Consider the following 23,374-nt stretch of genomic DNA (forward strand, 5'->3'; position numbering starts at 1 on the left):
ATTAGGGCTGAAAAAAGAATTACTCATGGGTGCTGACACAGGCTAATAATGGTCTGAGTGGAATGCGATTTTTTTTTTTTTTTTTTTAAATCGCACTCCACTCGCACCGATTTTCATGCGGTGTGTCTTTGGCCTTAGGAACAATATTTTTGTCTCCGTTGGGCCAATATGAGACTGTGGACACATTTATCTCGTGTGCCAGGAGGTAGAGCAAAAGCTGCTTTAACCTCTCCATAAATCTGCATGCTTATCTTTGCAGAGCATGCATGTTTATTTCAATGAGAAAAGAAAGATAAGCTGCGGCTAAACAATATCACCTTTCTACACTACAAAGTGCTGAGCCATGTTGTTGAAATTTAGCATTTGATCGTATTTGTCTGACAACTGGATACAGGTGGGTGGCCTTCAAATATAGTGTGCAGGTTCAGCTTTACATAGTACGACCCACATGTAATATATCAGGCAATGTTAAAGAGCCCCTTCCCAGCTTACTAGTAAAAAGTCCTCTCCATTGATGATCACAGCAGTGTCCCATTAATAGCAGAGATGCTCACTCTCATGCAGATGCTATAACAGCTAAGTTTAATGCTGTCACTTCTGAAGTTGGGAGAAGTGATCGTGATTATCACTGGAGTTGTCATCATATAGACGTCATAGCGGTCTCATACACAGCAGCCCTCTCTGAGCAAGGGCAGCGAATGGCTCCCTCTTTGGTAGACTTGAAGTGGTTTTCCCTTGAATAAAGTACATTTTAATCAACAGATATTGTATAATAATAATTTTCACAATTGGATGTGTTTTAAAAAAAAAATAATAAATAAATAATGTTCCTGTGCTGAGATAATCTTATAAATGTGTCTCTATTATGTACTGTGTAATGGCTGTGTCTGACTGTACAGGGACATGGTCTGAAAATACCACATCTTCTGGGCAGGGGATGAAGCAAGAGTATACAGGCAAAACAGCATGGAATTACAGATGCTGGTTTCTGAGAGGTAAAACATTTCTCTTTCTGTTTTACCTCACAAAAAGAATCGGCTGTGATCCTGTGCTGTAATGTCTGTGTACTATTTTGCTTTTTTCCCGGCCCAGGAGATGTGGTATGATCAGACCCTGTTCCTGTCCTGTTAGATAAAGCCATTACACAATATATAGCAGGGACACATTTTCAAAGGATCGTTTTTTGTTTGTTTTTTTAAACACGTTCAATTGTGGAAAATATTTTTATTCTGAGATCTATTGATTAAAGGGAACCTGTTATTATGTTTTTCACCTTATGAGTTGCAGCCACCACAAGTGATCTGTTATATACAGCATTCCAAAATGCTGTATATAAGAGCCCAGGCCGCTCTGTATAATGTAAAAACCACTTTTATAATACTCACATAGGTCCAGTCCAATGGGTGTCGGTGGTCTCCGTCCGATGCCTCCTCTCTTCTTGCAATTGCCATTCTCCTGTCCAGCCCCGTGTGCATGGTGCTTCATACGTCATTCATACAGAGGCCTCCATTGCGTTCCTGCACATGCGGACTTTGGTCTGCTTTGCTGAGGTGCCAATAAAAAGGTCGAAGATCGCCTCCCCTCAGCCGGGAAGATCAAAGTGCCCATGCACATGAGCGCAATGGAGACCTCTCTGTGAACGTGGCAGGACACGTCATGCACACAGGGCTGGGCTGGAGGATGGAGACCGCACAAGATGGAGGAGGCACCGGACTGAGAGCAGCGACACCCATCGGACTGGACCGCCTTCTAGGTCAGTATTATAAAGGTGCTTTTTACATTATACAGAGTGGCCTGGGCTGTTATATACAGGATTCTAGAATTCTGTATATAAGCACTTACTGATGGTGGCAGGGAAAAACCTGGTCACAGGTTCCCTTTAAATCGTGTTTTGTCCGTAGAACAACCCCTTTAATTCTGCCACACCTTCCATGGACTGCATTTAATGTGAATCGCCACCATGTAATATTCCATGTCTGGCCGGGCAGGGCTTTTTTCTGCAAAATTAGGCGTTTGCAAGAAGTGCCAGAAGCCGGACCCTTAAGGACTACACAAACCCCTTGTAAGTAATTATGGCTCAGGCAATTGTTCCAATAGATAATACACATTTTTGGTGATATTTTTCTACTTTTTGGTAACACCCTATTCCTCCTATTCTTAAAAATGAAAAGGGATGTTTAATGATGTGGACATATCACTTCTTGCCATATGTGCATTCACTTTAGATAAATAGGCGTTTAGCATACAGTTGAATGGATGAGCAAAAGCAGAGATTGCAGGAGATTATGACCATAAAATTAATTTTTCATAGCAATGTAGCATATTTGATCCAGAATACTCTTATAAGTCCTATATCATAGTGAAAGGTTAGATCATTTACATGCCCAGTGAATCCGCGTGAAATATACAGTGACTCAGGAGCTTCATGTTACAAACGGCTGGAAAATTTGGACCGGAAAAAATGGAATGAATGTTTTTCCGTCTGTTCGTGTTAACCCCTCGCCTTGGCATTGAGCATCTATTTGCTGTTTTTTCTTCAGCCTGAAATTACAAAAATGAAATAAGGGAGAATTGATTATCCTTGGAAAGGTCATTTAAAGATCACATATGGTACTGGAACTATAAAAAGTACAAGTGGGTCTTCTGAGTTCACATGACTGGTCCCTTCTGTCCACTACAATTGTAGCCATTATGCAACGCTCCAATGTCAATAGCGCCGAACAGATTTTTTTTCTCTCCACTGGAATGTGTCTTACAACCATGAGCTAATTAAATAATATACACACACAGAATCCTATTTAGTAGGAAAGTATAAATGACAAAGCTAAAATAATGTGGTTGCATAAGTATGAACACCCTTTTATAATTGGGGATGTAATTGTGGTCAAAATTATAGTAGTCAGTACTAGGCTACCATCATTTACAGTTACTCTCATTAACCACTTAAAGATTAGTTGTTCTAGTAGGATTTTCTAGACATTGTCTTAAGGCCCCGTTACATGCAACAACATCGCAAACGAGATATCGCTGGGGTCACGGAATTCGTGACGCACATCCGGCATCGTTAGCGGTGTCGTTGCGTGTGACACCTACGAGTGACCGCTAACGATCCAAAATACTCACCAAATCGTTGATTGTTGACACGTCGTTCATTTTCAAAATATCGTTGCTCGTTTGGGACGCAGGTTGTTCGTCGTTCCTGAGGCAGCACACATCGCTACGTGTGACACCCCGGGAACGACGAACAACGTTCCTGCGTGCTCTGGCAACGAGGTGGGAGTGACGTTCATGCGGCTGCTCTCCGCCCCTCCGCTTCTATTGGTGGCCCGCTGTGTGGCGTCGCTGTGACGCCGCACGAACCACCCCCTTAAAAAAGAGGTTGTTTGCCACCCACAGCGACGTCGTTAGGATGTGAAGTTCGTGTGATGTGAACCAGCGATATTGTTCACCACGGGCAGCGATTTGCCCGTGACGCACGAACGACGGCGGTGAGTGCGATCGCTAGCGATGTCGCAGTGTGCAAAGCGGCCTTTAGTTGCATTTTACAGCAAAACTAATTGTCCATATACAGCTTACATCACATCAAAGGGATCTCTTTATTGAACTTTATCATTCAGGAGAAGGGTGCAAAAATATTTTCCTAAGCTTTAAATATAATGGAACTGTGATTAAGAAGTGGCTTAAATTTTATTCAACAATTACAATTACATCGCCTATAGCTGGCCATTTCTCTTACATTGATAAAAAAAGACCAGAAGAAAATTGGTTTGGAAGGCTGCCAAAAAGCCTACAGTATCATTAAAGATGATGCAGAAATTTCTGGCAAGTACTGGTTGTTTAATACATGTAATAGCAATCTCCTTTAATCTTCATATGTCTGGCCTGAGGAGTAGGGTGGCAAGTCAAAAGCCTATTCTTACAAAGAAAAACATCAAAGTGGGAAAACATGTTACGGACTAATGAGACCAAGGTTGAACTTTTTGTCATTATTCCTAAAGGTTTTTTGGGCGCAAAGCCAACACTGCGCATCACCAAAGGAACACCTTACAAACAGTGAAGCATGATGGAGGCAGCATTATGCTTTGTGGTTGTTTTTGGCAGCTGAAACTGAGGCTGTAGTCAAGGTGGAGAGAATTACTAACAGTCCAAACTGTCAATTCATTTTGCAACAAAATCTTTAGGCCTCTGCTATAAAAAGCTGTAGATAAAGAAAAATTTCACCTTTCAGCAAGACAATGACCCTAAGTATACCTCCAAATCAACAGAATGGCTTCACTAGAACAAGATCAAAGTTTTAGAATGGCCCAGAATTGAATCCAATTGAAAATCTGTTAGTTGGCCTGAAGAGGGCTCTGCACAGAAGACTGTCACAATCTCACAGATTTGGAGATTTAAGGCAAGAAAGAGTGGGCAAAAACTACCAATTCTAAATATGCCATGCTGATAGATTCCCACCCAAAAAGACTAAAATCTGTCATAAATTCAACAAAGTATTGGTATAAGGGTGTGCATATTTTTGCAACCACAATATTTTAGTTTTTTTCTACCTGAAAAGATTTTACATTTTCATAATTGAATTGTACAGTTTGTGTGACATTAAAAGTAGTATGATTTTTTTTTTTACATGACAAAAACCTGGCATTTTAACTGACGTGTGTAGATTTTTTATATCTACGCTATGCATTGTATCTATTCTTCCCCAAAATAGGGTGTGTATAAAAAAAAATAAAATAAAACAAGAAAACCATCATTAAAACAGGATGTTGAGATATATATATATATAGATATAGATATAGATAGACATAGATATATGTATGTATGTACATACGTGTATATATGTATATGTGTGTGTGTGTGTGTGTGTATATATGTATGTATATATATATATATATATATATATAATGTGTATGTATGTGTGTGTGTATAGATACAGTATATAAAATAATATATATATATATATATATATATATATATGTGTCATATAGGGAACCACACTCACAGATGCAACTAGGGGTGATGTGGGGTGTCGCACACACAAAAAAAAAAAAAAGTTGTTGAAAATTGGAATTGACCCACCTATTGATTCCAGAAATAAACTAATAATCTGCCTCCAGAGCACTCTGATAGCAGATATTCTTCTCTTCACTTTCAGGACTCCCGCACGCCCAGCTGTACAGTACATGTCTATGCTTTTATCTCCCTTTTTTCCTCCCTTTCGTTGACAAAATATTTTGCACCACAATTACTGGCTTCCAATCAGTTACTTTTCTTAATCTAAACTGGGGATTTAATTTCATTCAACTCTGTGGGTGTGTACTTTCAATCCCCTAGGTCGCTGTCCAGTCATAGAGAGGCAGCATCATAGAGATGAAAAAGTAAACACCACATGTCTGACCTTAATGAAATTGCCATAGAGAAAGTCAAAGCTTTTCCAGCGTGAATCTTGACAGTCTTAGGCAATGGCTCACTGCAGCTCCTGCTTGTTGCTGAGCCAGCCATAATCATTGTGGTGTTGGTGTGATAACCCCTTTGCTAAATACAAGTTCTGATCACTGTAGTTCCCTAATAGTAATTGGGCTCCAGTTTCCACAGTATTAGAAAGGGAGTGCTTTAATTTGTACCAGATATCTATCATGTATTACCTATCCCACGGAAGAAAGAAAAGCCTATTAGGCCCTGTGCGCACTAGAAAATGGAATTTTTTAGGACAATTCCGCATCCTCTGAAAGATTACCACACCTGCTTTCAAAAAACGCAGCAAACCGCACCCGAAAACAGCATGCAGTTCTTTCTCGGTATTGCCGTGGTTTTTCCGTGGGTTGATACCTGTGTTTTCATGCATTCAATGCAATAAAGCACATTGAAAAAAAAGTGTTGTCATTTCCTTCTTCTTATAGATATAGAGAGAGAAATAGATAGATAATAGAGTGATAGAGAGATAATAGATAAATAATAGAGGGATAGATAGAGGGATAGAGAGAGATAATGGATACATAGAGGGATAGATAGATAATAGATAGAGGGATAGAGAAATGGATAATAGATACATAGATGGATGATGGATAGATAGATACTAGATAGATAGATAATAGAGGAATAGATAGATGATGGATAGATGGATGGATACATGGATGGATGGATAGATACATGGATGGATGGATAGATACATGGATGGATGGATAGACACATGCATGGATAGGTTGATAGATATAACAGCTTTTATTTCTGATGTATGTGTATCCCTCCCCCCAAACAGTATTTCTCATACAGCAGTGACCCTGTGGGACCTTGGATCGGTGTTCTCGCAGGGTCACTGCCGGTCGGTGAAGTCACTCCATTACCACTTGAGGCGCTGAAGTTCTCGCGAGCGGTAATGTGTTGATATCACCGACCATGAGAAATGTCCTGGAGTTACCCCTGCAGCCTTGTTCACGGAACGAGGCTGCATTGAGTACTATGTGTCAGTCGCCGCTGGATCAGTATGCAAGCGTCGTGGGACCTCGTGTGGATTACGTCAGAGCTGGGTGTTTGTGGGGGTTAATAAAGTGGTGAAAGAGGGGGCTTTTTTGTGTTTTATTTCAAATAATGGATTTTTTTGCTGTGTGTGTGTGTGTGTGTGTGTGTGTGTGTGTGTGTGTGTGTTTTTACTGTCACAGATTAGTGATGGCGTGTCATAGATGCTGCCCTTACTAATCTTGGACTTAGTGGCAGCTATGGGCTGCCATTAACTCCTTATTACCCCGATTGCCACCGCATCATGGCTATCGGGAAGAGCCAGTAACACGCCGTGACATCACTTCCTTGCAAAACGCAGAGTAGTGATGATCATTAGGTCCCTAAAAACGCAAAATACCGCAGGAATAACACAATGAAATGCACATAATTTGCTACCTGCGTTATTCCCTACAGTATGTCATGATTACATTACAGTCAATGGGGTAAAATACCGCAGGTACCTGCAGAAAAGAAGTGACATGCTCATTCTTTTTCCTGCAGAAAACATGCAGCAAAACCTGGTGGTGAAAAAACCGCACTGTGCGCACAGCATTTTTTTTCACCATGGATTTTGCTGGGGAAGGACTGCAGAAAGGTTATTAACATTTTCTGTAGCAAAACCGCAGTTAAACCGCAGCGTGCGCACAGGGCCTTAAAAGGGAATTTTTAGCCAATAGTATTTTTTACCTATCCCTGGATACATGATAAATGTTTTCTCAAGGAGGTCTAAACACCAATTTCTAGAATGGGTAACAATAGGCCCCTATTCCTCTCATCTGTAAAACGTTGTCTACGAGTATATATTTTTTTCATGCAGTATTCCTTACCCGTTGTCGCTGAAGTTGAATGTATCAGTTTATCCCTTTTTTGACCCTCAACATTTTCTTAAGCCTTCAATTTTAGTGAGTGTATTTTTGTACAGAACTAAGAAAACATGAATTATTTTCTTGTTGCTTGAGGTTGGAGTTATCCTACCATGTAATTTTATAAAACACAAGGCCATAGCATTTAAGCAGTAGAACATCTAAGCTATATTTCTGCAAATCTCGTGGATTTACTTTAAATTAAAGTCATCCACACTGTTCTTGTTTTTTTTTGTTTTCAGTCTGACAGTCAAGAAAATTGAGTCAAATATTTTTTATTTTTTTATTTTTTTAGATTTGAAAGGGTGATAGACAATACAACCGTGAAGATGGTTCCCATTAAAATTGTCCATTCTGAAAGTCACGCAGAGAAGGAAAGCAGGAACAACTTGCTGAGTGCCATTGAGCCGCCTGCCTTACCCACCGGTCTAACCAAAGACCAGATCAAAACCCTTAGCACATCTGAACAGTCCTATTCCCGCTTTTGTGCTTATACAAGACAGGATCATGATCCAGAAGACCAATACAGAGCAACCAACAGTCAGTCAGTCCAGGACTTTGTAGAGAACTCCAGTCCTGACCTGTCTCTTATACCTGGCAACTCAAAGGGTAAAGATTTGATCTATGCAGATCTTAAGTCTGAGGAGCTGGTGAGAGAAATTGTAGGAAAAGATAAGTCTCTTGCTGACATTTTAGATCCTAATGCCAAAATGATGACCACAATGGACCTTATGGAAGGAATATTTAGAAAGGATGAAAATCTCCTTGAAGAAGCACAACAACGTAGGAAGGTGCATCCAAAGGTTCCATCTCCAAGGCCTCCAGAGGAGAAGTATGTATATTCCTGTCGTCTATTACTTAATATGAATACATGTTATGTTGTTGACAAATGCATTGAGACAACAAGTTTCGAGTTCAAGACCCAACAGCAAACTGACAAAATTATCAGAGAAGGAATCTGGGAGATTTGGGGCATTGTTGGCTATGGGGACAATACATCATTTTTGATCTTTAAGTTTTGGTAACAATGTGTATTAGGTGTTGAATGTCTAAACTAAGGCTTACAAAGCCATAGGCTCTTATCTTATGTATTCGACCATTCTTTTCTGTGCAGTAAACGAGGTATTCTGACCTTTTTGACCCCGACAGTCGCCACTACTACTCTTCTGACCAATGTCGGATGTATGGGGCATATGGATTTATGGGATGTATTACCTCAGTGATTGCACACTTACAACAATGGTTACTGTATATCTGATTCTATTCATGTACTTGTGTCCGACCCTTGGATGCTCTATCGTCCACTTCTCGCCATGTTTTCCGTAGTTGATGTTTATTTTCGTGTCATTCTTTACTGTCTCCATCCGAACAAGCCTTCAGTGTCCTTTTAACACTAACCATTCTGAGCATCATCTTCCTTTCTAGTGAATTTTTCTCTCCTCACATATCCAAATAGGTCAGTTCCCACCTTGTGATCTTTCCTTCCAGGGACATCTAAGTGTTTATATCATCAAGCACTTTTATTTTTCACTGTATATATTTGTTACTGCATGTAATACAGTACTGGTTGGTCGCCCCCTAGTGGATTGTAGCATTCATTGGCAGGAAGCAAGCACCTGTGGCTTTTCCTTTAAGAATGTCTAGAAGGAAATTGTGTACTTTATCACTGTGCAGATAAGAATAAATAGCGCTGTATGGATTGTGTGTAGATATATTATGATTTATCTGAGTAAACCTTGAGTTATATCCCACAGAAAAGAAGATCTGAGTAAGACTGCAGCAATCTCACTGACAACCAGCTCTACATACTACAGCACATCTGCACCCAAAGCCGAGCTCCTTATCAAAATGAAAGATATGCAGGAGCAGCAGCACAATGAGGAGAGCTCTGAGGACGAGATGGACCACAATCTGTTCGAGAAAAAGGTAACCAAGTGGTGACAATGGCGGCTTGCCAGTTTAGTACCTGTATCGTTGGGCAAACATTTTGGACTAGCACAGCGGTAAAGAACGTGATCATGTGTGCTTTTCCTTACAAATAGGCATCAAACTGCACATCACATGCTTATAATACAAGTACGTAGGACCTGTTGGTTCCCCTGACCATGTGTATATTACTAAGTAGCTGTATACCTCATGAAGTAAAAATTGTTCAGCACCTTTTATTGGTGTTTTGGCGTTCCTCTGTTTTTCTTCCGTGGAAATGAAATGGCATGATATCAGGGCGGTACCATTGTCAGAGGCGTGTCCCTGCACAGTGTGATTGGTCATTGCAGGGACACGCCCCTTATCGGGTGTAATTTATGCTTGCATCTCGTGGAGTGGTAACAGAGGAACGGCCCAACGCACAGGTATAAAGCTGGTGTCACACTAAGCGACAGCGACAACGACGTCGCTGTTACGTCACCATTTTCGGTGACGTAACAGCGACCTTGTAAGTCGCTGTTATGATCGCTGCTTAGCTGTCAAACACAGCAGAAGCAGCGATCATAACGTCGCTGTGCTACATGTGCAGAGAGCAGGGAGCCGCGCTTAGCGCTGGCTCCTTGCTCTCCTTGCTACAGTATACATCGGGTTAATTACCCGATGCATACTGCAGCCACATGTGCACAGTGCAGGAGCCGGCACTGGCAGCAAGAGCGGAGGCTGGTAACCAGCGTAAACATCGGGTAACCAGGGAAAGGTCTTCCCTTGGTTACCCGATGTTTACGCTGGTTACAGCTTACCGCAGCTGCCAGTGCCGGCTCCTGATCGCTTCATTTCGTCGCTCTCTCGCTGTCACACCAAAAAATGAAGCTGGACATTCAGCAACGACCGGCGACCTCACAGCAGGGGCCAGGTCGTTGCTGGATGTCACACACAGCGACAGCGACGGGACGTCGCTGCAACGTCACAGAAAATGGTGACGTAGCAGCGACGTCGTTGTCGTCGTCGTCGTTATGTGTGACACCAGCTTAAGAAAAGATGCTCCAGAATTGTTTCATTAAGGGGATATTTACCTAAACAAACATGTCAGCGGAGAGGAGAGATCATTAATTACTGGAGAAACTATGGTAAGGCAGAAAACAAGTGCAATAAGGTCCTAATTGTTTCCAATAAGGGTAGGGTATGTAATTATCGTCTCACCCAGGATAGTTGTGTGTGACACAACTACTAATGTGTTTGTGACAGGCTGTTGCAGATCCGCGGGTGATGCACACAGAGATAGGAAGCAATCGGGATTAAATGTGATTCCTCTGCGCTGCCTCGATGGACTCCAAATCGATAAAAGGGGTATTCACATCTCCAAGACCCTATTCATTCCAATATGTTATAGGTGTAATAATAATAATATTAGCAAAGACCTCCAATTAGAAATTTAGTATAGTTCTTCTGATTCTCTATGTTGCTTACCTGCAAGTCCTTAGGTATCCATGGTTACAACCAAGTCCTTAGGTATCCATGGTTACAACCATAAGCCACTAACTAACTATATATATGTGGTTGTAACCATGGATACTTTAGGTCACTTTCACACTGCGTTACTCGCCCCGTTCAGTGGTCCTCTCAGGGCTTCTGTCTGAACCAAAACGGGTTTCGAACATATGCGCCGACGGGCCCATTGACTATAATGGTGCATACGCAGTCGCCGTGTGCTCTGTCATGCACCATTTTTGGGAGTATACGCTTACTGGAGGCGGACACTCAGGCACGGTCTACTACGTCTGGGTGCCCTGCACATGAGGTAAGCGACATAGTGAATCAGAAGAACTATATTACATTTCTATCTGGAGGTACTTACTAATATTATTACACTCACTACATATTAGGATAGGATCTAGGAGATGGAAATAACACTTTAGGTTGAAAATGGCTTATTTGTTTACATGTTCTAAGGCAATTTAACCCCTTCCTCAAGACAAAATTATTATATCTATGATTTTGTCTTGAGGAAAGGGCTAGATTGCCTTTTAAACACGTAGACAAACCATTTTCAGCTTAATCCAATTGCAGTCTTCCTTGTCCATCGAGGCAGCGCAGAGGAACCACATTTTTTCCTGATCGTCTCCCTTCTTTACCGTACTGGCAGTCAGCAGTATTATAATTCTGTGTGATTATTACATCATGGTACACCCAGAATGAGCTTGAATAGTATAGCCTAAGATTAGACTTTACATTAATAACAATGCTGTATTCTAACTGGTGGAAGAAAGTTAATTCCTTTGTATCGTAAAGAAACTTCTTTCCTCGTGTCTTAATGGTGTGAGTTGATCGTCTGCTGTCAGATGGCATTCTACCATAGTGAGGGGAAATCCTAGCCGATAAACCTTTCCGTCGTATTTCGGTGATGCTGCCCATCCCCCTATTTTCCGACTATTAACCTGGGGAATGTGTTGCATTGAATTTTTATTACAAAGCCTGGGAAGCTCATTATAGGAGACTGATTGTTCTGTATGAGATTTTCCATTAGCGATTTATTCATGCCTCAGCTATAATACCTGCTCATCTCTGGCTAGGCCAGCTCATCTCTAAGAAGACTTATTACACAGTGTCCCCTTTGCGCTGAGCTGTCTAAAACTGAATGGCTTAAATGGGAAACCTGCTATCATTACCATCACTGCAGAATTCATTTTCAATCTCCAAAGCCATTTACTGTTCTTTTCCAAGTGTCTGTGCAAGCAATAAAAAGACAATGTGAGAAAACACATTTTTTTTCCCAAAATGAATTTTTATGCGGATGCACCAGGGGTGTCTCCATTAGCCCTTCATAACTATGTACTGGTAGAAATAGCTCTGTAAACTCCTGACTATCGTAGAGCACTAGCGCTTTGGGCATTATTACTACTAAAGGTCCCGCAGTGTCTTCACTTTTTCAGTGCCTGAATCCTTTTTGCCCCTATAGAAGTCATTAGTGCGGCTACATACTACAATTCCGGGCTCCAGTGTATAAGAAAGACATTGCTGAACTAGAGCGGGTGCAGAGAAGAGCAACCAAGGTTACTAACTAGGGCTTTTGTGTAGCTGAAGCAGCATTGAAGTCTCTGATTACACAGGACATAAAGATTAGGGATGATCAAATACCTCAAATATTCGGCTTCGCGAATATCCGACGAATAGGTCGCCGCTATGCGAATATTCAATGCGTAATGTAAGTCTATGGGAAGCCAAATAGTTCCGAATAGTTGTTATTCGGGTTTCCCATAGACTTACATTGCACATCGAATATTCGCGAACAGTCAAATAGCGGCGACCTATTCGGCAAATATTCGCAAAGCCGAATTTTGAGGTATTCGATCATCCCTATTACTAACCCCTTCGCACTGAAGCCTATTTTCACCTTCTGTACCAGGCCAATTTTTTTCAGTTCTGACCAGTGTGACTTTGTGGTAATAACTCTGGAACGTCCAATATATTCTAGTGACTCTGAGGTTGTGTTTTCATGACATGCTGTACTTCCTTAGCGGCGAAATTTGGTCAATATGATTTGCATTTACTTCTGAAAATATTAAAAATGGCAAAACTTTAAAAAAAAATCACAATTTTCAAACTTTGAATTTTTCTGCCCTTAAATCAGGTTATATGACACAACATAGTTAATAAACAACATTTCCCACATGTCTACTTTTACATCAGAACCATTTTTGAAAACATTTTTTTTTTTTTGCTAGGATGTTAGAAGGGGTCAAAGTTCATTAGCACGTTCTAAACCATTTTTTTATGGATCACATGACATTTGGCGTGACTTTAAGAGACCTAAGTAACAGAAAATACAGAAAAAAGTGACACCATTTTAAAAATTGCATCCCTGAAAGTGCTCAAAACTATGTGCAAGAAGTTTATTTAGGTGCTTCACAGGAATTAAAGCAATGTGGAAAGAAAAAAAAATGATAATTTTTCTTTTTCCCACAAATATATTGCTTTAGCCTCAAATTTTAGCTTTTTTATAAGGGTATCATGACAAAATGGACCTTACAATTTGTTGTGTAATATCTGCTGAGTACGCCAATACCCCAACTACCGTTTGTGTGCATGGCAGGACTCGGAAGGTTAAGAGCGATATTTGAATTTTGGAGTGCCATTTTGGCTAAAATAGAGAGTGGACTCAATGTCGCTTTTAAGAGCCCATGTTGTGCCTACACAGTGGAAACCCACACAAGTGAACCCATTTTGGAAACCCGCTCAAGGAATTTTATTTACAGATGTGATAAGCACCTTGAACCCACAGGTATGCCACAAAGTTTTATAATGTTGAGCCGTGAAAATAAAAATTACACTTTTCGTACAAACATGTTGCTCTTTCCCAAAATGTTTAATTTTCACAATGGTAACATGAGAAAATGGACCATAAAATTTGTTGTGTAATTTCTCCTTACTACATTGATCCCCCATATGTGGTGGCAAACTACTGTTTGGGCACACGACAGAGCTCGGAAGTGGAGGCGCACCATTTCACTTTTGGAGTGCTATTTTTGCTGGAATGAATAGTGGACGTCATGTCATTTGAAGAGCCCCTAAATTGGCAAAACAGCATAAACTCTCACAAGTGATCTCATTTTGGAAACCACACTCAAAGAATTTCCGAGATGTTGCAACCATGTTGAACACACAGATGTTTCACAGAACTTTATAATGTTGAGCCGTGAAAATAAAAAAATACATTTGTCCCACAAACATGTTGCTTTTGCCCAAAATGTTTAATTTTTACAAGGGGAACAGGAGAAAATGAACCATACAATATGTTGTGCAATTGATCCTTGCCATAATAATACTATAATACATTTGAAGATCCCCTGATCTTCCAAAACAGCAGAAGCCCCCTGTCATGAATCAGCCAAGGGGTTGTTTCGCAAACAGCCCACCGCTCGTTCATCGACCTGTAAATCTGTGACAAAACTGCACCTCGCAGCCCCAGCCTGACGTCTTTAATATGTCGGAGCCACGCAATACCACATTGTCACTTCCAACACACGATGTTCCTCGCCCCCAAGGGGTACAAAGGTCCGTTCGCTTAGCGCAGTGTAACACTGACACCCCCTGTCAACGCGGGCACAGGGAGACACGGGAGGGATATATAGAGCTGACCGCGCAACCTTCGGCGCGGCATCTCACGCGCTCACATCCTGACAGGCAAACGGATACATTTCACTAGCCCCAGTGAAACAGGATTCTGCCGGTCTGATAGTCTGCCACCAGTTACTGGTTGGATAATTGTTTGGTCCGTTAGCAGGACTGTATCAGGCCCGAAGACAGCTCAAGATAGCATATAATATTACCGCTAGGGATAACAAAAAAAAAAAAAGAATTGGGTAGTGATGATAAAAAATATATCTTTATTAGAATATTTAATTAGATAAAAATACATGATGTAGCAGTGCCTCAACTTTAGAGGGACTTATAAATACAGACCAGTATATAGCTGCTTCGGTAAGAACAATACTTTAACGATAACTGTGGTATGGTGCTGTTGTCCCTCCACAACAGAACCATACCACAGCTGTTTGTGGAGGGACCAGAGTCATACCACAGCTATCTTTTAATGTAAATAAATTTTCATGCGCATGAGCACCTTATAATATTGCATCATATTTACCCTACAGTTGCACTTTATAGTACAGACCATATATACTTCTAGGCTCTGGGTATAAATGAGCATACTGATTCTAAATAGGAATGCTCATTCTATATTGTGTGTTGTTACCTAAGCAGCGATATACTTGGCTGTATTTATATGTCCCTCTGAAGTTGAGGCACTGCTACATCGTGTATTTTTATCTATATTAATTATTAAATATTTTAATAAAGATATATTTTTTTATCATCACTTCCCACTTCTTCCTTTGTGACCTATGACTGGGCTGGACATGGGCTGTGCCTTTAATTTCCAGAAAGTTATGAATTGGCAGTTTTCCCCATATCTCCGCCTCTGAGTATCTCATGGTGAAGATATGACCATCATATTTCCCATCAGGATTTTATCTATCCCTAGTAGGAAACACGAGGTGCTTATCGTCTTCCTTCGGCTTATTAATTGTGGGCTGATATGCACGTCCCACTATTATGTGCGTCCTTCTGCTCTGAGGTCGAAAATATGCCTGCCATATTTGTGGGAATTCCACATTCCAAAATATTGTAACTTTTTCCTCAGAGCCAGACTGACTGCAAAATGCATTTTGTAGCTGTCATGAATCCTACAGTTGCCCGCCCACTTCCCTAGCTGAATTACTTTGTCAGCTAGGGGCAGAACCGCTTCCTTAATTTAAATTAACTTTGTCACCTGCCATTTGGCTCCCAGATCTGGGTGACTTCTTTTTGCTGCAGGACAGGATATGTATAAATATGAAAAATTGGCACAGTTGACTGGCTTGTGTGAATGCCATATTTTTCCCAATATTCCTTAAACTAGCACAAGTGACTCCATTTTGGAAACTACAACTCTCGAAGACTACTTTTGAGGGTCAGTGCAAAGCTCAGAAAGGAAGGAGCACCATATTGCAGTGCAAATTTTGCTGCAATTGTTTGAAGGTGCCATGTCACCTTGGCAGAGTTACTAAGGTGCTAGAAAAGCAGCCACACACCCCTCCCCCCGTTATGATTTGTGGGTGCCATGTAACATTGGCAGAGCCCCTGAGGTGCCAGAAGAGCAGAGCCCCCCCATAAGTGACCCCATTTTACAAACTGTGCCTCTCAATGAATTAATCTAGGATACACACCATATCCATCTGCCTTATTATGGTGAATATTTTCAAGGATTCCATCTGAATCACATACTTCAGAGATTTACACCTAAACCCTGGAGTAAGGACTCAGGGTAGAGTACATGATAAATGTGAGCCGAGCCTAACTGCAATCTTTCAGACGAAGACTAAACAAATCAACAAAGAATTGGTCTTATTTCTTTTTTATGCTATTCATTGTGTGGTATAAGTGATTAGACTGGTCTGTTCTTCAGGTCGGTGTGATTACAGCAATAGCAGGTTTATATCTGGTGTTTGTTTGGCTACTATCACGCATTAAAACAGCCCTTTATAAAAATGTTTTTGCACCACCATATTTTGAGAGGTATAATCTTTTCATTTTTCTCCTGACAGCCATGTGAGGGCTTGTTTTTTTACGGGATGTGTTTAACTTTTTTTTCATTGTTACCATTTTCTGCCAGTAGTTCAGAATTTTTATTTTTATTTTGAGGGGGAGGAAGTTATGTCATTCACTGTTTTGTAAATGATGAGGCTGCTTTATTCCTCGGGTCTGTACAATTACAGTGATACCACATTTATACTTTGTGTTTTTTATGTTTGCATCCTTCACGAAATAAAAACAATTTTATAGAAAAAAAAAGCTTTGTGCATCACTATATTGTGACAGCTATAGCTTTTTATTTTTCTGCTCATGGAGCTGGGTGTGAGGGCTTGTTTTTTTTGTGGGACGAGATGACCTTTTCATGGTTGCCATATTTATTTACAGTGACTTTTTGATCGCGTTTTATTCCACTTTTTTCCTGGCTGTTTGATGGGAAAAGCCTAGCAACTTTTTTTTTTTTTTTTAATGGTGTTCACTGAGGGGGTTAATTAGTGTAACAGATTTATTGACCGGGTGGTTCAAGAGGCAGTGATGCCACATTTGTGTACTTAATTTTTGTTATTAATATTTGTATTTACTGTGTAATATTTGTTTACTTTTTTATTTTTTTAACTTGTGGGGGTTTTATATAAGGTATTTACAATTTTTTTAACTTTTTTTATATATATATATATATATATATATATATATATATATATATATATATATATATATATATATATATATATATATATATATATATATATATTTTTTTTTTTTTTTTACTTGGTCTTTTTATGGGATTTTAACTTTTATTAATCTGAACGCTTGTTGAATGCATTGTAATGTACCCATATTGCAATACATTACACCTGTAAGTGTGACACTGACAGAATGCCTGTTAGACCATGCTCCATGCTAGCTGACCTATCAGGTCTTTATTTGACCACCTGCAGTTATAGCAACCATCGGGCCCCTGTGTTTGTGTCTCGGGGTTCCCGATCATGTGAGAAAGGCAGCTCCCTCTCTCTTAAAGTTATAAATGCTGCTATTGATAATGGCATTTAGAGGGTTAAGCAGCCAGATACGGTGCGGGTATAGGCAAGATTGCCAGGAAGTTCCGGTATGTCCATTTGCGAGAACACACTACAATATAGGACATACTAGGGGAAGGGGTTAAGACAATGGGTGGGCTGGAATATGAGAACAAGTTATCAAGCTTGGTGTTATTCAGTTTGGAAAAATGTAGGCTTAGGTACAATCTTATTACAATGTAAAAATATGAGGGGACAGTACAGGGTTCTTTCTAATTCACTTTTTACACCGAGGCCTGCAGTGATGACAAGAGGGCATCCTCTACATCTAGAGGAAAGAAACTTTATTCAACATTACAGACGGTGATTCTTTACTGTAAGAGTAGTGAGACTATGGAACTCTTTGCCATTTGATGTGATAATGGTTGATATACTGCAAAAGTTCTTGAAAATTTAATATTATAGGTTATGAGTATCAGATCTTATAATGGTACGTTGATCCAGGGAACTAGTCTGATTGCCGTTTTTGGAGTTCTAAGGAATTTTTTCCTACTATGGGGCTATTAGAATCTGCCTCATAGGTTATGTGACTTCCTCTGGATCAACATGTTTTATCATAGATTGAACTTGATGGACTTATTTCTGCCTTCAACCTAAAAAAACTATGCAGCTTTCTGAAAAATGCTAAGACACCATCAACTGCTAACCGATGTTAATGTTCGCCTTTTTATATCATAGACCACTGTAGGTTTTGCTATTAATTCTTTTACCATCTTACACCAGCATGAATGTTTTTTTTACTCGTTCTTATGTCTTCATATATCAAGGATACCGCTCAAGGCTTTGTTTACTCTCAATATCCATTGAAACTGTTCTACTGTAGTTCCAAGTGCTACTTATCGATCATACACACTGCAGCTCCTGCCAGCATAGCAATGCTTTGCCTCTACCAGTGACAGAGTTTATTCTACCTTTTAGAATATACTCTCTTCCTCTGTACCCTCTGTGCTCATATACACAACTTGCCAACCCAATTTATCTTCTGCCATTTATCATTGTTAGCTGGTTGCTATCAGCGCTCAACTTTCTTGTGCTCTGCCTGCCTGCCCAAAGAATTTCTAATTATTAGGCCGCATAGAGCTGAGGCACAAGCTGAGCTGTGTTGGTTGTCTGCCGCAGACAGCTCTGTGATGTGAAACTGCAAATGCTGCTTTAGTCATGCATGTGGCAGAAGATACCGTATTTTATGGATTATAAGATGCACTTTTCCTCACAAAAATGTGGGAGGAAAATGAGGTGGTGCGTCTCATAATCTGAATGTTGCTTACCGGGGGTGGTGTAGAGGGGTCACAGGAGCAATGCTGCTGTACAGGGGTTGCAGGCCTGAAAATGTCCGCGGTTCGGCTGCAAATAATGGCGCCCAGAGTCGGCGCGTGTGCACATGGATCTCTCAGCTCAAGATATCATCTGCGCATGCACCACCTCCGGCCAATTCTCAGCAGCAGACTTCAGGAAAATGGCTCCCAGAGGTGGCGCGTGCGCAGATGAAATCTTGATCCAAGAGCTCCATCTGCACATGCGCCGACTCCAAGCGCCATTTCTTTGAAGCCTACACCACTGACAGTTCCTGGAAGTTACCTCCCTCACTGTGCCCACAGCGAGCGTCTGGGAGACACGCCGCACCGCCCACAGCATTTCCCTACTCCAGCATCACCCCTACCTCCTGTGACTGCCGCTCGACCACCGCTATCGCCTGCTCCTGGTAAGAGACAACTGGATTGTAGGACTGACTCCATTTTTTAAATATTTTTTAGCCTTTTTTTTATCTCTAAATTTGGGGTGCATCTTATAATCCAGTGCGTCTTAGAAACCGAAAAATACGGTAATCCTCTGCAATATTCATCAATAGAACAGCATTTACAGTTTTACGTCACTGATCAGTCAGCAACACAGCTCAACTTGTATCTTTGCTTTGTAGTTCGTAATTATTACAGACTCCGTTGTGTAGGAGAGTTGAGCTCTGCTAGAATCCAGCTAACAATTATGTAAAAGGAAAGGTATAATCCATCAGGCAAGGTATTGTACAGGAACAGACAGTGCATAGAAGCAGAAGGAGAATTCTACTTGATGATAACTTAGAAAGGTGGGGTTAATCAGGAACTCACAACAGGGAAGGGTCTACAAGTATTGGGAAATTAGTTTTAGCATATAAGAAAAGGACTGCCTATTCCACCATGTGAAGGTAAATGCACAGAGGGCAGATATAGGTGAGAAAAGACATTTAACGGACTCTGTCACCAGGTTTTTGTACCACATCTGAGAGCAGTATAATGTAGAGACAGAGACCCTGATTCCATCGATGTGTCACTTAGCTGTTTGCTGTCATTATGGTAAAATCAATATTTTCTCTGCTACAGATCTAGCAGTTATACAGAGCTCATGAATATGCTGGACTACCTTGCTGCAAGCCAAGTAGTCCCGTAATAGTAATCTACTGCTATTTAAATAGTGATTTTATCAAAACTACACCGAGCAGCCCATTAAGTAATGCATCGCTGGAATCAGGATCTCTGCCCCTACGTTATGCTGCTCTCAGGTTAGGTGTTAAAAACCTGGTGACAGATTCACTTTACGACACCGGAAAGAAACATTAGATAATCATGAAATGAGTGTTTAAAATAATCTTGCAGTCTAAGACTGCAGATCATCTGTATATTAACTAGTATTCATTTACTGCACCTTTTTTTAGAAATAATGCTTTTGTGGGAATTGCCCTTTAACAATACCGGATGTTCTTATTACATCTTTACTACTTATTCAGTATTTGTGTATGAGTATCAGTATCGTGCATACATGTAGTTTTATTAAATGGGCACTGTATGGAAGTATTATGTGGATACTGTATAATTTGAGCACTGTATATACTACCTCGGAAGTAAGAAGGGCATTGTATATAGACTTTCAAGGAATCTGACTTTGCATTCCTTGGGGAGCCAAATAGAGCAGACCGGTAACTAAGGGGCATAGCAGCTGATCTCTGCCCTTTGTTTTTGACATAGCACCCAGACCTCCCCTATGATGGGTTTATTAAAAGGTACTGTAGGAAGACAAGAATTAAGGACAATTCGGAAGCTGCATCTCTTCTTCACTGTATAAAGAGTTTTATTTCATTTATTCCATTTAAAAGGAATTTCAACCTTCCCAAGTAGACATACAGATTTACTAGTCTCAGCACTTGCAGGTTTTAGTGAAGTTCCATTCCAACTTGGTCAATTTTCCTGCAGTTATCTTCTGCTGTTGAATGTAATACATATATACTCCATTAGATGTCATTATTCAACATGTTTTTTTTCTCTTTTTCACTACAGCAAGAACTCATTGACAGCATCAGTAAGAAGCTACAAGTCTTACGGGAGGCCCGAGAAACTCTCTTAGAGGACATCCAGTGTAACAATGCTCTAGGCGAGGAGGTTGAGATCATAGTGAAAGAAGTCTGCAAAACAAATGAGTTTGACAAGTTTCGAATGTTCATTGGTGATCTGGAGAAAATAGTGAATTTATTGTTGTCACTTTCCGGAAGGCTCGCTCGGGTGGAGAATGCCCTTAATAACCTGGACGAGAATGCCTCCCCAGAAGAAAGGGTATGTACAAGTATCAAGGTCAAGTCATATTCCACTCTTGGGGACCATATTAGTAGCATTTCTCTAGAATATCTAGTTTTCTGATTAGTTCACCCTCCTTGCTGCATGTTCATGACATCTGTAATCTTATAAATCAATTTTAGTTTTGGTAATCATATTGGGAAAAGTGTTCCTGATGTGAGGTCCAAAGTGTCTAACCAGTGGTTGTGTCTCTTTACAGCGGACATTAGTTGAAAAGAGGAAGTTCCTGACCAATCAGCATGAAGATGCAAAGGAATTAAAAGAGAACTTGGACCGCCGCGAGCGCACAGTCTTTGACATTTTGGCTAGTTACCTTAATGAAGAAAACCTTGCAGACTATGAGCACTTTGTGAAGATGAAATCAGCACTCATCCTCGAGCAGCGAGAACTGGAAGACAAAATCAAATTGGGAGAAGAACAGTTGAAATGCCTCACCGATAGCCTCCCGCCCGATCGTACGAAGTAGAGAATGGCAGCGCCAAAGCTGGACTTATGGCCGGCCTTCCCTGCACGTTTCTTAATCTCCACCCAGCAAAATGACCAGAATTCTTTTGTCGGAAGTAACACAAAATGAAAACGCTTCTCACTAGCAATAATGTTTTATTTTGTTTGATTGGAATTCTATATATTTAATTTTTTTTTTATTTTATGATGGACTCCATATTTTAGATTCATAGGTATTTCTGTTAGAAATGTAAATGTACAATTTGAAATCCTCCGTATAGTGAATTATTCCATTATACTGCATGTAGCCATGGTCTCTCCTGTTTTATGTGTAACATTCAGTATAGAAAATTTCTGCAATGAATCAAGTGGCCGCGAATCTGATCTCATTGAATCGTGTTCTGTAGAACCGTTGCAGATAGAATAGTGGATATTTTATTTCTGTTTCTCATTTTTCTTGTCTGATCTCATCCCACCACAGTTATGCAGAGGTTTTATTTATCAGCCTGAATATCTGCTGTTGTCTCATTTTCTCCTGGAGAAAGATAATAAACATGGAAAACAAATGTCTATCTAAAAATGTTGTGCATTGTTTCGGAACAGTACAGTGACCTCATTCAGATATGTGCATACACATGTGAGATGGCATTACAGGGCTCCTTCCTTTTTTTCTAGGTATTATTCACATTCTGCAGTTTTGTGGGGCTCTCCACAGTTAACACATTTGGCATCTACAGCAAAAATGTTATGTCTCAGAGGGAATTCGATTGTACATTATGCTGGAGATTAAGGCCTAAACTTTAGTTCATTAGATAGAATTGCGGCAAATTTATTAACAGGAAGGTAAGGAAAGGGGAGAGTCCGCTTACCATTTCATGGAACTGCACCTAAGACGAGAGTAGATCTTCACACGGAGTAGCTCTGGTCAGGAGCTGCATATGCCAATGCAGAAAAAGAAAGAAAAGCTGCTCCAGCACTGATCAATAAAACTTCACATTTATTATAAAGATTAAAACTGATAAGAACAATCCATAAATGACAGCAATGGACCTTCGAGTATCAGCTACAGGCCTTAACCATGGTTGGCATCAACAAGTGATGGCAATAGACCTGTGTGTTTCACCTATAAGCCTTAATCATGGTTGGCATCCACAAGTGATGGCAATGGGCCTACACGTTTCACCTATAAGCCTTAATCATGGTTGGCATCCACAAGTGGTAGAAATTTACCTATGTGTTTCAGATATAAGCCTTAGTCATGGTTGGCATCCACAAGTGATAGCAATGCACCTACACATTTCAGCTAGAAGTCTAAATCATGGTTGGCATCCACAATTGATGACAGTGGACCTACGCATTTCATCTATAAGCCTAAGTGATGGTTGTCATCCCCAAGTGTTAGCAATGGACCTACAGTTTTCAGCTATGTGCTCACGCGGATTTTGATGCGGGAAAACATGCGGATTTATCTGGATTTTCCAGATAAATCCGCAGGTTTGCACAAGTACAGACACTCCCCATTTTATCCTATGGGATTTGGGGAGTGCTGTATCAATGCTGCGGTATGTGCGGCTGCGGAAAATGCTGCGAATTTCCCACAGCCGCACGTAACTGCATGTCAATTATTCATGCGAAAATATCTGTGGAGATAGAGGGCGGGACGTCCGCAGGTATTTCCGCACTTGTCCCATAGGTTTACCGCATCAAAAATACTCAAATCCCGTAGCAATGGATTCCGGGCAGCAGCTGCGGTAAACCTGCGGACAAACCTGCGGCAAAGCCCGTGGTTACAGTGTCCCGTGGGCACATAGCCTTAAAGTGAAACTGTCGGGTGCAATGT

The 23,374-nt window shown here is 40.6% G+C and overlaps 1 protein-coding gene across 4 annotated transcripts in view; it reads left to right on the forward strand.

Annotated features, from left to right (window-relative positions):
• The window catches only part of SHROOM2 (shroom family member 2), a 256,754-nt gene extending 234,640 nt beyond the window's left edge, over window positions 1-22,114 (forward strand). For 3 of the 4 annotated variants that reach the window (XM_075335489.1, XM_075335488.1, XM_075335490.1), the window contains 4 exons: window positions 7,654-8,190; window positions 9,113-9,284; window positions 20,797-21,069; window positions 21,290-22,114. In XM_075335489.1, the coding sequence (XP_075191604.1) occupies window positions 7,654-8,190; window positions 9,113-9,284; window positions 20,797-21,069; window positions 21,290-21,556 (1,249 nt within the window). In that variant the 3' untranslated portion in view covers window positions 21,557-22,114. The remainder of the gene's footprint in view (window positions 1-7,653; window positions 8,191-9,112; window positions 9,285-20,796; window positions 21,070-21,289) is intronic. The other variant, XM_075335491.1, reaches the window with a different exon arrangement.
• The last annotated feature ends 1,260 nt before the right edge of the window (window positions 22,115-23,374 follow it).

Source organism: Anomaloglossus baeobatrachus, chromosome 2 (assembly GCF_048569485.1).
Source record: "Anomaloglossus baeobatrachus isolate aAnoBae1 chromosome 2, aAnoBae1.hap1, whole genome shotgun sequence".
In the NCBI taxonomy this organism is placed as follows: Eukaryota; Metazoa; Chordata; class Amphibia; order Anura; family Aromobatidae; genus Anomaloglossus; species Anomaloglossus baeobatrachus.